The 15,895-nt window shown below is 40.4% G+C and overlaps 1 protein-coding gene across 1 annotated transcript in view; it reads right to left on the bottom strand.

The window, feature by feature from the left end:
- RIGI (RNA sensor RIG-I) overlaps window positions 1-15,895 on the bottom strand; it is a 39,151-nt gene that overhangs the window by 19,411 nt on the left and 3,845 nt on the right. The window contains 12 exon segments of the mRNA XM_030763763.2: window positions 1,328-1,498; window positions 4,288-4,378; window positions 6,920-7,070; window positions 7,817-7,950; window positions 8,886-8,941; window positions 8,944-9,039; window positions 11,138-11,181; window positions 11,183-11,255; window positions 12,692-12,742; window positions 12,745-12,850; window positions 15,135-15,243; window positions 15,245-15,388. Coding sequence (XP_030619623.2) covers window positions 1,328-1,498; window positions 4,288-4,378; window positions 6,920-7,070; window positions 7,817-7,950; window positions 8,886-8,941; window positions 8,944-9,039; window positions 11,138-11,181; window positions 11,183-11,255; window positions 12,692-12,742; window positions 12,745-12,850; window positions 15,135-15,243; window positions 15,245-15,388 — 1,226 coding nt within the window.

Genomic DNA, 15,895 nt, shown 5'->3' with positions numbered 1-15,895 from the left:
ACCACCGGAATATAGGTGGAAAATGATAACTGCTATAAGAAAGATGGATAGGGAGGGCTTCCCTGGTGGCACAGTGGTTAAGAATCTGCCTGCTAATGCAAGGGACACGGGTTCAAGCCCTGGCCCGGGAAGATCCCACATGCCGCAGAGCAACTAAGCCCATGTGCCACAACTACTGAGCCTGAGAGCCCGCAAGCCACAATTACTAAGCCCACGTGCCACAACTACTGAAGCCTGCGCACCTAGAGCCCATGCTCTGCAACAAGAGAAGCCACGACAATGAGAAGCCCGCGCACCACAAGGAAGAGTAGCCCCCACTCACCACGACTAGAGAAAACCCATGCACAGCAACGAAGACCCAACACAGCCAAAAAATAAATAAATAAATTTATTAAAAAAAGAAAGATGGATAGGGACTTCCCTGGTGGTCCAGTGGGTAAGACTCCGTGCTCCCAATGCAGGCGGCCAGGGTTCGATCCCTGGTCAGGGAACTAGATCCTGCATGCCACAATTAAAACCTGGCACAGCTAAATAAATAAATAAATTTTTTTTTTTAAAAAAAAGAAAGATGGATAAAAGGGTCATGGGCATTCAAATTAGAGATTATTGCCAGCTGGGAGAATTAGGGACAGGTGATGTGGAGGCAGGAGAAGAGGAAAAACAAAGGTCAGCAGAAGCAGTACTCGTACAATTTCTTCAAAAAGGAAGAAATGATAAAGTCAGGTAGGCTGAAGCGACTAATGAATAAAATGGAAGAATGCGGAATAAGGTTGGAAAGATAAGTGGGTGCTGGATTTTGAAAATGCTTTAACACCAAGAAAATTGGGGAAACACTGGAGCTTCTAAACAGGCAAGGGACATGCTCAGAGCTGTTTTTCTGGAAAAAAGATGTGGCAGCCGTTGTTATGGAAATTAGAAAAAGTAAGAGAGACCAGTTAGGAGACTGTCTAGTTCAAGTGGGATACAACTCCTTGGAGTGTCTCTTCTGGAATACAGGGAGCCCACCAGCACCTAAGCACAACCAGAAAAGGTCCGCATGTGACTGCCAAAGCGTCAATCAAAGTTGGAATTATCCTTCAATAAATATGTCAGCCAATGTCGGTCCAGTAATCAGTATTCATTGTGAACAAGAACCAAAATGGACTATATGTTAGTGGACAAAACTGTAGCCACCCAGTCCTGACCAAGTAAGCCACCTTTAGGGCCAATGATACCAGGGTCCACTGTGCCATTGGTCACAGTAAAGGAGAAAGGCTGGAATGACAGACACATTCACAAATCAGATAAAATGGCAGCCTTTTAGTAATGGTATGAAAGCTTTTCTTACCTCTGGTTTGGATCATTTTGGCGACATTGACCACATACTCAAATAGGAGGACCAGATTGCACTGAGCAATGACAATGCCTTCATCAGCAACTGAGGTGGCAATCAGAATCTTGTTATCTCCGTCAGTTCTGAATGCATCCAATACACACTTCTGTACTGGGAGGGTCATTCCTGTGTCAGAGTCAGAAGGCAGGTATAACTCACCAAGAGGGAACTTTACCCTTGAAAAAATAGCTATTAATTATGGAATACTTAACGACATGCCAGGTACTGTGATAAGTGCTTTACATCCATGATCTTACAACAACCTTAGCGATAGGGCCTATCCTTGTCCTTGTTTTTGAGAGGATATTTAAGGTGGGGTCCAACAACTTGGACTCTGCCACAAGTCTGCCTGACCTAAAATCCCAGCTGTGGCAACTACTAGCTATGTGGCTTTGGTCATGGTATATCAAAACAAATATTGATTTTTTGCAAAAATATTAACAGCTAATTTTAGCACATTTGCACACGCACAGCAGTTTTCAGCTAACAAGACCGTTTTACATCTACTTACTCACTGGAATTTCACAAGGCCCTTTTAGGTTGATGTGGCAAACGTTATGATTCCCCTTTGTTATAGGTGAAGATCTTGACGTTTTGCAGGTATGGTAAACTGACAGCTAGCTAGCAGCAGAATCGGGCTTTGAATTTAAGTCTAGGATCCAGCAGTATGCAGTTCCCAGCCACTGATACACTGAGAAGGAAAGAATTTCAGTGGTCTCCACCTCAGAGTTAATAGAATTTATATATATATATATTTTTTTATTTTTGGCTGCGTTGGGTCTTCGTTGCTGCCCGCGGGCTTTCTCTAGTTGTGGTGAGCGGGGGCTACTCTTCATTGTGGTGTACATCTTCTCATTGCGGGGGCTTCTCTTATTGCAAAGCATGGGCTCCAGGCACGCGGGCTTCAGTAGTCGTGGCTCACAGGCTTAGTTGCTCCGCGGCACGTGGGACCTTCCCGGACCAGGGCTCAAACCCGTGTCCCCTGCACTAGCAGGCGCATTCTTAACCACTGCTCCACCAGGGAAGTCCTGAATTTATAAAAGTTCCATTTTTTCCCTAGTATATAGAAAGCCAAAATCTTGAGATATATTTTGTTGAGGCCAAAACAATTTTTTTCCACCATCATTTCTACTGAACAATGAACATGCCCAAGACAGACACCATACTTCACTAATTTCTGAACTTATCCATTTGTTCATCAAATATTCATTCAGCAGTTATGGTCTGTCAGATAAGGCTGGAATGGTGAAAAGGTTCATTTTTATCTACAAGGAGCTCCTAGTTTGTGGAAGAAGGATATAAACAGGAAACTACAATTCAATGTGATGAGCAATGAAATGGGGGTGGAACTGGGTGCTGCGGGGTCTGGAGGAGGGATACCCCTCCCTGGTGGTCTAGTCTTAGGAGGAGGGGAACGCTGCTTGGCAGATACACAGTGACTGGAACAGAGTAAGTTCTAAACAAGTGTGGGTGGATGGATGGACGGACGGACGGATGAATGGAGGGACGGACGAACAAACAAGTATGAAAATAGTTTCTGGGTGCTTATGTGTGGAGGAATAACAAAGTTTGAAAATCAAATTAGACTCATGCTGGAGTCATATGGCAGAGAACTCTGAATTCCAACCACAGTAATGTGGTGTTGGACTTCATTTGGTAAGCCAACTTTTCAAAATCTGACTTTACTTTTTAGATTCATGAAGTTTAAATTTTGCATAAGGGGAAAGTGCAAGGGTGACGACCGAGGACTGGCAGCAAGGGGACTGCTTATTATAAATAACACTAAATAAGAGATACAGTAAGGACCTGTCATTGCTGGTCACTGAGGCATGGGGAGCATGGCTGTGAGAATGTCAGGATGAGGACCGGCCACCTAGAATCCTCCTGGGTGACAACAGAGGTAGCCTTCCATCCTTTCTTTTTTTTTTTTGCGGTACGCGGTCCTCTCACTGTTGTTGCAGTGAGCACAGGCTCCGGACGCACAGGCACAGCGGCCATGGCTCACGGGCCCAGCCGCTCCTTGGCATGTGGGATCTTCCCGGACCGGGGCACGAACCCGTGTCCCCTGCATCGGCAGGCGGACTCTCAACCACTTCGCCACCAGGGAAGCCCAGCCTTTCATCCTTTAACCCCCTACCTAGATTTCAGGATTATCTCTAGGACTTTTTTAAAAATTACAAGATATATAATATTTTATAAAGTATCTATAGTTTAAAGGATAACAATAAAATAGAAAGAGAACATTTCTGTTTCCAGTTGATCTTAATCTATTGGCTGAGAATTTGAGCAAGAGAGTAACATACTCAAACAATATTAAAAGACAAACTTTGGTTTTGTCTATAGGACTTATGGAAGGAGGCAAAGTCTACAAATTTCTGGCATTTGAGCACTGTGATGGCTTTTTGATGTGTCCACTTAGTTAGGCTGAACTGCAGTCCCCAGATATTCACCTAGGTGCTTCTGTGAAGGGAATTTGCAGATGTAATTTAAGTTCTTAAATCAGTTGACATTGTTACTCAAAAGGGACTTCATCCTAGGTGGGCCTGACCTAATCAAGTCAGCCCTTTAAAAGAGAGCTTAGGTGATCCCTGAGCTCAGAGACTCCAAATAGCTCATGCCTGTGGGGTTCCACCTGGTCCTGCACCTGCCCTATGGACTTCAGACTTGCTTTGCCAGTCCAAGTGTCTATGTCAATTCCTTGTAATAAATCCCTGTGTGTGTGTCTGTGTACAACATATATATGTTTCAATATATATATGTATGTACATCTATACGTATGTATGTATAATCTCCTACTGGTTTTGCTTCTCTGGTTGAACCCTGACTGATACAAGCAATAAGAAAGAATTCAAATATATTATATATGTTCTTATATATATATAGTATACTAAATCTAATCCACTATATATAAATACCTATTTTCTGATTTGTTCTGCCACGTCCAGTCAATATGCCAGGTTTGAGAAAGCTGAGCTTAGGATTTTCTTCAATCCATTTCTTTAAAGCCTGAAAATACAAAGCAATTATCAGTTGGATACTATTTGTATACTATCTGTATTAATTCAATATTGAATATACGCAAAAAACTTAAAGTAAACCGTAATGGAAAAGAATATAAAAAAGAATGCATGTATATGTATAACTGAATCACTCTGTTGTACAGCAGAAATAAATTCAACATTGTAAATTAACTATACTTCAATTAAAAAAAAGTATACAGACAAGTATACTTAAGTAGTTTTCAGACTAATAAACCTGAGGGAAAAAAGCTTCTTGTAATTGAAGTCTATGCGATAATTAACTATAATGGTATAGATCTTTGTAATCTGATATGGTTTAATCTCTTAGATATTTTTTAAGTGAAAAAGGCAAGGTTCAGAATAGTGGGTATGTAGAGCTAATAAGTGAATTTAGCAAGATCTCAGGACACAAGATCCATATACAGACATCAGTTGTATTTCTATATACCAGCAACAAACAATTAGAAGTACGGTTTATAATAGCATTAATACTTAGGTATAAGTCTAACAAAATATGTGCAGAATCTGTATGCTGAAAACGACAAAACACTGATAAAAGAAACCAAAGAATATGTGGCAGGTGGCCTCTAAGGTAGCCCTGAGTGATTTCCACCTGCTGGTATTCAGATCCTGTTTAATCCCCTCCCCTCAAGTGTGAACTGAACTTACTGACTTGCTTCTTTTTTTTAATTTTTATTTTATATTGGAGTATCATTGATTAACAATGTTGTCACTTTCAGGTATACAGCAAAGTGATTCAGTTATACATATACACATATCTATTCTTTTTCAAATTCGTTTCCCATTTAGGTTATTACAGAATATTGAGCAGAGTTCCCTATGCTATACAGGGTCCTTGTTGGTTATCTATTTTAAATATAGCAGTGTGTCTTATTGACTTGCTTCTAATGAACAAAATATGGCAGACCTGAGGGGAATCACTTCCAAGTTGAAGCTATAAAATGACTGTGACCTCCATATTGACCTCATCCTCTCTTGATCACTCACTCTAGAGGAAGCCAGAGGCCATGTTGCGAGGCCAGCCTGTGGAGAGGTGCCCGTGAGTGAGCGAAACACATCTTCTGCCAAAAGCCACACAGTAAGGTTGGAAGCTGGTCCTCTGAGTCAAGCCTTGAGATAACTGCAGCCATGGCCAGCACCCTGACTGCAGCCTCATGAGACACCCTGAGACAGAAATACCCAGTTGTTTCCAGATTCCTGACCCATACATATTAAAAGATGACAGATGTCTGTTGTTTCCAGCTACTAAGTTTTGGGGTAATCTGTTATCAGCACTAGATAACTAATACAGAAGCCCTCTATAAATGAAGAGATATACTGTGGTCATGGACTGGAAGACTCAATATTGTTACAGTGTCATCTCTCCCCAATTTTATCTATAGATTCAATGTAATCCCAAATGAAATTCCAGCAGACTTTCTTGTAGATGTGGATGAGCTGATTCTAAAATAAAAATGGAAAGGTAAAGAAAGATAGCTAAAACAATTTTGAAAAGAATTAAAAAGTTGGAAGACTCATACTACTTGATTTAAAGACTTACTATAAAGTTACAGTAATCAAGACAGTGTAGGATGGGTGCAAGGATAGATGTATAAATGAATGAAACAGAATAGAGAATCTAGAAATAGACCCACATAAATACAGTCAGCTGATTTTTTTTAAGTTAAGAAGGCAAGTCAATGGAGAAAGGATAGTCTTTTCACCATATATGCTGAAACAATTGGATGCCCACATGCTAAAAGAAAAAAAAATCTCAACCCATACCTCAAAATGGACTGTAGACTTAAATATAAAATGTAAATCTATAAAACTTCTAGAAGACAACATAGAAAAAAATCTTTGTGCTCTTGGGTAAGCAAAGATTTCTTAGACACAATAGCAAAAGCACAATCCACAAAAAGAAAAAAAATGATAAACTGGACTCTGTCAAAAGTTAAAGCTTTCAATCTGTAAGAGATAACTGTTAAGAGAATGAAAAGATCAGAAGAAAATATTTGCAAATCACATTTCTGACAGAGGACATTTTTGTCAGAAAAAAGAACTCTCAAAACCTCAACAATAATATGATAATTAAGGCAATAAAACCCCATTTTTAAATGGGCAAAAGATGTGAACAGATACTTCACCAAAGGAGATATATGAATGGCTAATAAGTGTATGAAGAAATGCTCAACCGTATTAGTCATTAGTGAAATGCAAATTAAAACCCTAGTGAGGTACCAGTAGGTACCCATACAATAGCTAAAATTTTTTAAATTGATGAAAATAATTAAAAAGTATGAAGTGCTTTCTCTATGGGTATTAAAACTTACTATAAATCAGAGTGATTGAGACAGTGAGGTATTAGTGTAAGGATAAACAAACAGAAAATCAGAATAGAATAAAGAGCCCAGAAACAGACCCACACATATATGGATGCTTGATTGCAAAGCAATGAGGAAAGGACAATCTTTTCAATAAAATGGTACTGGGCCAATTTGTTACCCACAAAGCGGAAGAAGCTTACATCCATGAGTGCTCTGGTTTTCACAAAGAGGATGATTCTGGTCTCTGGGCTTAAGTGGTACTCTTCTTGCAAGATCAAGCAGAGATCTTTGAGTTTAGGGTTCTCATTGCTGGGATCCATGGAAATACATTTTAGTTCCTGCAGCTTCTCTGCAGAAGGGGAACATTTTACAAAAGGTTTTTAAATTCTAGCAACGTAGAACACACTGTGACCTTTAGCTATAGTTCAAACAGTTTATCTCCCAATCTCTGACCAGAATTTTATGAGGAATAACCATCAATTTAATGCATACATTAAATATACTGATAAATGCATACATTTTTCCCCCCAGAAATCTGGTTGTTCAGTGTTTAGCAGCACACATATGTATAGCTAATACTTTGGTAGGCAAAAAAAATTAACAGTAATTACCTTTGGGAAAAGCATTTGAGAGAGGAAGAAGAGAGATTTTTCAGTTAATATTTTCCTATATTTTTCTTAATATGAAGGCAGTGGGATTATGAGCCATGTTGGTTTTCTTCTTTATAAAGACATATATATAATTACAGTCTTAATATCATTAAAACACTTTTAAAAAAATTTTAAACCTTTATAAAATTACTAAAAGTTAAACCAAAAAATGCTACTATCAATTGACTATTTTGATGGGATGTATCCTTTGCAAATCCTATTATTTTTTCCTTCTTCAAAACAAGAAATAGTATAAGCAGCAGATTCTTTTCATAAGCGCCAGATTTCCCTGAAGCATCATAGTCCTGACATGTATAATACCTTCTTAAGCCCGGGACAAGTCCCTGAGCGTAACCACGTGTCGCTAAGTGTGACACAATATGTGTAGGCTGCCCTTGGAGTCTCCAGGCTCCACTGGCCTTCCTCTCCTGGAAATGCCACCCATCTTCAAATCTCTGAGTGAGCGCTTGCTCAATCTCATCAAATCCTTCTGCTTGGACATTTCTGAAGAAGTCTTTTAAGTAATCCAGAGCATCTTTCATTCGAGCATGCTCATTGATAACGAGGGCATCATTGTATCTCTGTTGAAAGTGAAAACAGTTTCAGTATGTTTCTAATGCCTAGTGCATTCGCTGTACTCAAGTTCAATTTGCTGTAATTAACACAGAATTAATTTTAATAATAAACTTCTCAAATCTATTCCAACTTAGTTTTTTTAAGATAAATGGTCTCTAACAGTACTATAATAAAACCTTAGAACCACACTATAAAAAAAACCCCTCAATTAGCTAGACTCATTAATTAATTAGGATCACTTTGGATTCTAGAAATCTACCTTAGAAGAGAAAGAAAATTCCAAGAAAAATGCATGTCAAAGATTAAATCACACAAAAATGTAATTCAGACATTCAACTTAACCTTTTTATACACTCAAAGCCATCACTGAATTGTAATGGCACCTGTTCAGAATGATGGTGCTGACCACTTACACCAGATAGTCAATTAAATTCATTAAAATTCTACAAATTCATACTGACTGAGTGCATTTTAAAATATTTTCAATGGCACGACAAGCAGAGGTGATGATGGTTGTTGTTGCTTACCTTCTTGATTAGCCAGCAAACAACCAGAGACTCTGGATTTCTCAGCATGTGGCTTGACCAAAAGCAGAAAGACATGTGCTTCAGGATATGGCAACACAACCCACCTACTGAACTTTAAAGATGGCTGTCACTGGTCACGTATCTACAATAATGTGCATCACCACCCAGTGTTTTCCAATTATGCCAATTATGGGAATGCTGAGGCACAACATACAACCTCGGCCTTTGTTTCTGTCCCGTTGCCTCTAGTGCTAGGTTTCAGAGAGCAAAGAAGACGCTGAATGGGATAAATTTTGGAGTTTGCTTCATAAGAACCACCTGGCAAGTTCCTAAGTGATGCTCTCTCAGCTGCCACAGTGCAGCTCCCAGTAGGTGACACGACTGAAATATGCTTTTCCAAAGAAGCCACATACCCACAAATGCGATGTGTAGAAAAACAGTGCTTTACAAATCCTGCTCTCTTCATCTTTGGCATCTGAAACACCATGCACGCTTTCTGAACTGCGATAATCCACTCTTCATATCTCTGTGTTCCAAAATTCCTATTTTGAATTTGAGATAAGTTTTCTGAAAAAAAAAAAGTTTTTCATTGTGCCATCTGGCCAATCATTTAAGGTTCTAAGCATGCCTTGCCTTCTAATTTTCTTCCTTACTCTCTGTACACAGATATTCCTCTCAGTAGTGTGTCTGTGTACATATACGCTTGTTTACTGAATACCTACTATGTACCAAGAACCAACATGTCTTACATTTAAAATTTCACTTCAGTTCACAACCCCATGAGGTAGATATTACATTTTACAGATTAGGAAATGGAAGCTCAGAGAAGCAAAATCATTATGCCAAGTCACAGAGCTAGCATACAGGGGAAACCTGGCAAGAGAAGCAGAACCAGATTGCACGAGCAGGGCGCAAATGGGCAGGTTAGAGCTCGGCCTAGAAGAACAAGGATGCCAGCAGGACACTGACGAGATAAAACTGGTAATTTCAGGCAGACGAGCCAGGTAATGGGGGTTCAATGGGAAACAGAGGTGGACAAATGAGGTGTCAGAATAAGTCTGAAATCAAGCTGTGAAAGAAAAGGAAAGAGAAAAGCAAATTAAGTGTGAGAGAAGGAGAGACACCAGGAGTTACCTTGCAGACATCAAGAATTCAACATCTCCAAAACTCTGAACTCTGCCGAAGCTGCTCCTAGTGCTAGAACCAGTACCACCTGCTGGCGCACACACAGGTGTCACGCCACCCTGCCCCCCCCCCCCACCTTCTCATTCCCACCCAAAGCCAGCTAGCCCTTAAAGCTGAACACTTCCTGTCTGCACAAGACTCCTCCCTTCACCACCCCATCTCCACCGCCTCTGTTTGGCTCTCTTCATTCACTGGTGTCCCCATCTCAGGACTAATCAGTTTAAAATCGCCCGCTGCTTCCCATTGCTTTTAGGCTAAAATTCAAACTCAGCTTGGCCTACTGGGCCCTTCACTGGCCCTTGCCTCTCCCATTAGCCTCACTCCTTTCTACTGCTCACTTGTTAGAATTATCACGAAATCTTGCAGGTCCTAAAATTCACTGCACTCTCTCCTTCCTTCTGCGTCTGATGCCATTTCTTTTCTTTTCTTTTTCTTATAAATTTATTTATTTTAGTTATTTATTTTCGGCTGTGTTGGGTCCTCGTTGCTGCGTGAGGGCTTTCTCTAGTTGTGGTGAGCAGGGGCTACTCTTCGTTGCGGGTGCATGGGTTTCTCATTGTGGTAGCTTCTCTTGTTGCAGAGCAAGGGCTCTAGGTACACGGGCTTCAGTAGTTGTGGCTCGTGGGCTCAGTAGTTGTGGTGCACGGGCTTAGCTACTCTGCAGCATGTGGGATCTTCCCCGACCAGGGCTCAAACCCGTGTCCCCTGCATTGGCAGGCGGATTCTTAACCACTGCGCCACCAGGGAAGTCACTCTGATGCCTTTTCGACCTCACTTGATTACCTCTCCGTCTTAACTTTGCTAACTTCAAGATCTGTCTCAGGCATCACCTCCCCCCGGGAAGTCTTCCCTGCAGCCCAGTCGTCCATGCCTAAGCTCCCATATGCTCCCATGATGCCCAGTGTGTAACTCTGCCCGACGGCGTGGCAACTATTCGCATCTGATTCTCATTGTTTGACTGTGAGTTCCTTGAGGGCAAGATTGTTTTTAATCTTGGTGTTTCCATTACCTAGCATAGTACCTGGCACAACACCTGGTGAATTAATTAATTAACTAATTAATTAATTTTAAAAAGGAGAACAGAACTTGGTGACTTCATGAGAGCCTCAAAAGAAGAAAGAATCAAAGATCACCCCTAGGTTTGAATCTGAGCCTTCACGGGAATGGTGGTTTCATTCATATAAATAGGGAGGTCAGGATGGAAAGCTAATTTGGAAGGCCACGAAAGCAATGAATTGATTTAAATACAGTATTTTTCAGGTGTGCATGTCCAGATGGATTTACTTTGGATTTAAAAAGAGAAAAAAAAAGCAAAAGAAAATAAAGGAGGACTAAGAAGGCTCCTGAATAACCTATAATCAAGAGAGTCAACCTCTAGATATGGTCTTGACATTGTCTGAACTAAGGAGAGTGTAAGACACCAGTGAACAATAGATGGCTGTTCCCATATGGAGAGAGTACAAAATGAGGTTATTCTCACCGAGAGTTATGGTACCAAGTTCTTCAAAGATACTCTTTACCAGACTCTGTCTCTATCATCAACTGAGATATGTTGCATTTAAATCTGTTGGTGGTCCGTGATTCCACTTTCCTGAAAACTAGAGCCATCAAAGGAAAATGAGTATTTTTCAGGAAGCACACTTCATAGTTCAAAGCATGCCTCTCCAAACCTTTCTCTGCCTTTGTTACTTCCTCTGTAAAACCCTAGGCCCCAAGCTCACAGGCAAGTCATCTGAATGATAAAACAAATACTCAGAAACTTTGCAGTGGCTCCCTAGTGTTTAATGCACTGATTCTAACATCTCTTTCACTGTCTGGGTCTAATTCAACTTCTTACTCAGCCTTTCCTGTTACTCAACACATAGGCCCTGCTCTGACAAGTCTGATAATCATCTTGTTCCTGAAAATGCCACATTTTAAACCCTGTCTCTGTTCTTTCATCTTCTCCCTTCCCACCCAACCCCCAGGAGTGTTCACAATGTTCCTAACATTCATTTTTGCATTGTATCCACAGAAACTTATTAATCACCTACCACATGCCGCGTTCTGGTGATAGCTGAAAAGAACAGGCTCTGTGCTCCAGAGAGGTCTGTCTTCTTAGGGGAGAGAAAGATACACAGCCAAATGACCACACAGAGTGCTGTGACACAGTATGTGCAAGGTGTCATGGAGCATGGGAAAGACTCTCTCATTCTTCCCGGGGAGGCAGTGTCAGTGGGATAAAGAGGCAAGAAGGAGTGAGCACAGTCATGTGCAAATGCTCAGATGGACAAAGCTTAGAGACAGAACATAACACATGACCTGTTTGAGGAGCCCAAGGAATGAGACTTGGTTGGGCTTATGGGTCATGAGAGGAGATGAAACTCAGGGGGCAGGGGGGACTGGACTATAAAGAAATTTGTATGTGATATTAAAAGGTGTAGACTGGGTACCTTCTCTACACTCCTTACAAGCAGCTCCCTGACTATTTCAGGTATGTATGTTCTGCCTTTTACTCATTCAGTCATATGCTATTCAGAGAGCAAGGGGATGAACTCATATGCATCTTCTGTACCCATCTCCCTTGCTGGGTTAATATAGCATTCATATTCAAGAATCATTTGTTAGTTGATCTTATTAATAAAATCATATTCTGATCTTTTGAGGGAAAATATGAGTTCAGATAATTTCACTTCAACCAAAATTACCAGATACATATTCAAATGATGAATGGGAACTCAGTGTCTGCCTCAGGCACGGAAAGCAGGGAAGGACTGAGCCATCTACATGATTTTCTAAGCACCCATCTCTCACTGCCAGTACATTTATAAGGGTTTTGCAGAAATGAAGAGTAAGAATGTTTGCTGTCTACAGGCCACTCCTGAACTTCATTGGGGAAAGAAGCTGGAAATGTGATTACTTCCCAAGTTTGGGGTTAAATATTTTCCACTAAACAGAGGAAGGGTAAAAATTCAGGGTTCATCTAAATGGCCCTGAACTAAGAATAGCAGAGAGTAACAAAGTCCCAAAGGGCTTGTTACTGGATCCCACTTACACTTCTGGGGCTTATAAACAATCTCCTCCAGTTCCTCCAAATTGTCTTTGTTGCTACCACTGATGTGTCGAGAGAAGCACACAATTTGCAGATATACTCTGTGGCTTCAGCTGTATTTCTGGCATCCCCAGTGCCAACCGAGGCAGTCAGCCCAATGACCTGTGAGGAGCACTCCAAACCGTTAGATGTCTGGGAAATAGCATGATGTTTCCACAACCCTTCATGTAACTCTTTCCTGCTAAAGTAGGTTTTGTTCTGTTTTTTAAACTAACTTCAGATAAAGAGCAAGAACGTTATTTTTTTTTCTGACATTCTCCATGACATCAAAAATGGAAAGGTCCCCATTAGGCAAAGCACTGAATAAATGCAGGAATAGTTACTCAGCACTGAATAGTTACTCAGCAGCTAAACACAAATCAGCATAGAAGCCAAGAGAAGAAACCCTTTCAAGGCAGGACTTTTCTTTACCCTTGTTTCCCCCATGATGTGTAGAACAACATACTGAAAAGGAAAAGGACTAAAATCAGACACGCTTGCATTCCAGTCTCAGCCATGTCACACTGTCTGTGTGTCCTTGGACAAGTATCTTCAGCTGTCTCTAAAGTTGGGAAACAACAGCCATTTAAAATGGTAGCTGTGCGACTTCCCTGGCAGTCCAGTGGTTACAACTCATTGCTTCCAGTGCAGCGGGCATGGGTTCGATCCCTGGTCGGGGAAATAAGATTCCACATGCTGTGTGGTGCAGCCAAAAAATAAAAAACTTAAAAGAAAAAAAAAAAAGGTAGCTGTGTGACATAGAGAATCGACTTGTGGTTGCCAAGGGGGAGCGGGGTGGGAAAGGGATGGATTGGGAGTTTGGGATTAGCAGATGCAAACTATTATATATAGAATGGATAAACAACAAGGTCCTACTATATAGCACAGGGAACTATATTCAATATCCTGTGATAAACCATAATGGAAAATATTATTAAAAAGGATGTATATCTATGGATAACTGAATCACTTTGCTGTACAGCAGAAATTAACACAACATTGTAAATCAACTATACTTCAATTTTTAAAAAACGGTAGCTGTGTGAATTCAGTAAGATAACATTTGTAAAGAATTTAGTTTAATGGTCTCCTAATAAGTATTTATTCCTTCCTCTCATAGCCACTCAAATATTGAATGACTGAATCATTCAATCAAGCAAGGAATCTAGTTAACTACCAATTTTATTCTAGAAGAAAAATCTGTAAGAAATGTGATTTCTGCTGAATTTTGTCTATGGGCACCATACTGAATTTCTTTTAAACTGTGCTTCCTAAACGGGTAATTATTAAGGTTAGAGAACATAACTCAAATGTGAGATCAGTAAACCATAGTCATGGTTTCCAACCTCATTTGGCCCCAATATGACCAGGTGATTCTTCTGTGTTCCTCTCAGTTCTGTCTCGACCATTTCAAATCCTCTCCGTACATCCTGAGCTCCCTCCTCCATTCCCATCTTAATTATCCTCAGTGAACGATCTCTCTCTCCTACATTCAGGAGAAAAGAGAGGTTATATGCCAGGGATTCCCTACCCTTCCTGACTCCATCTATTCTCTGTCTTGACTCTTCTCAGCCACTCCTCTCTGATGACACCAAAAATGGTGTTTCATCTGCTCTCCCGTACTAATGCATCTACTTGCCTACCTGTCCCATACCCTCTGGTCTCTCCTGGAATCTTGTTCTGTCAGTCATTCCCTCTCTCCCATCCTGCCTCACCAGCTGCTATTCACTACTTCACACTCTGCACTCAGGAAATATCAAGAACCTCAATATTCTTGGGAATTCCCTGGCAGTCCAGTGGTTAGGACTCAGCACTTTCACTGCCGTGGCCCAGGTTCAATCCCCAGTCAGGGAACTAACATCCTGCAAGCCGTGCAGTGCGGCCAAAGAAAAAAAAAAGAACTTCAAGCTTCTCGAGCACCCCATGCTCTTTCATAACTCTCTGCCTCTGGACATACAGTAGCCTTTACTGAAAACCATCTAGCTGTCTACCTTGTAAACTCTTGTTAGTTTTTGCCTATCCTAACTTCTGTTATGTCTTGCCTTACTTTACAGCACATTTAGGATCTCTGTCGTTTCTGTTCTGTACCACTCCATCATGTGCCATCACCATAAATTATAACATAATTCTCACATATTTTGCTCCCCACAAAACTTAAGCTGTTTGTGGGCAAGTACTATGTCTTTTTATATTTATACCCTAGTGCCTAGCACAGTGCGTGACACATGGAGGCACCTAATACATATTTAAGTGAATAAATGAATGAATCAATCAAAATTAATGAATGAGTTGTACAATGTGCACTCAGGATCTCAGAAGGACATCCTCAGTATGGCCACAAGGGTAAATAAACAGGATTTAGGAAGGTTAGAACTCTTCTGAGAAATCCATCTGACTTTAGAGATACCTGGGGCAGTGAGTCTGAAGACCCTCCAAGTTTCTGAACTAGATAATTAAACATGATCATATTATAAGGATGATGTTTACTAGTGTTGTAGCATTCATCAAATATCATCAAAGACAGAGAGTGAGGGAATAGTCCCATTTTTAAGGTTGTTTACAAGAATCTGTGGAGTTAAAATGATGATGCCATTGTTCTCAACAGTCTGTTCCACTGAGACATTGTCACATGTTACTCCAGAAATGCCTACAACTTTGTACCTGGAAAATGACAGAAATTTCCTATTACCAACCATGATGTGAATGACGAACCACAAAGATATGAAATACCAGGTCAGAACATCGAGGGATTAAATTCTCCCTAAATTCAAAAGGAACAGATCTGGAGAAAGGTTAAGTGCCAGCACAAAGCCTGACACATAGTAAGTGATCAATAAATGTAAGCTAGGAAGAATTGCTAGTAGAATATATTCCATGTGGCACCTGCAGATACAGAGGGCTGACTGTAATTCTTGTAAGCCACTGAGAAAGAAAATAGTAAGGAAAAGAGTAATATTAAATAAATTATAAAATCATTAAAAAGTTAAATGTGCCATTTAAATATAAAAGTTATCGTAAGTCATTTACTCATTCGACAAGAGCTAATCAAAGGAATTTAGGATTTCAGGTCTATCTAACAAAAAAGACTTGAATCCATGAAGGAACTACATCTAGATTATATAAAAGCTTAATCTACTATAAATTTTTTGAATCATGGTTTTCCAAAAG

The sequence above is a fragment of the Delphinapterus leucas genome, chromosome 6 (genome assembly GCF_059928025.1).
Source record: "Delphinapterus leucas isolate spDelLeu-1000000601 "Yukka" chromosome 6, BTC_Dleu_Yukka2, whole genome shotgun sequence".
In the NCBI taxonomy this organism is placed as follows: domain Eukaryota; kingdom Metazoa; phylum Chordata; class Mammalia; order Artiodactyla; family Monodontidae; genus Delphinapterus; species Delphinapterus leucas.
The sequence above is the reverse complement of the archived record's forward strand: the minus strand, read 5'-3'. Positions and strand labels throughout refer to the sequence as shown.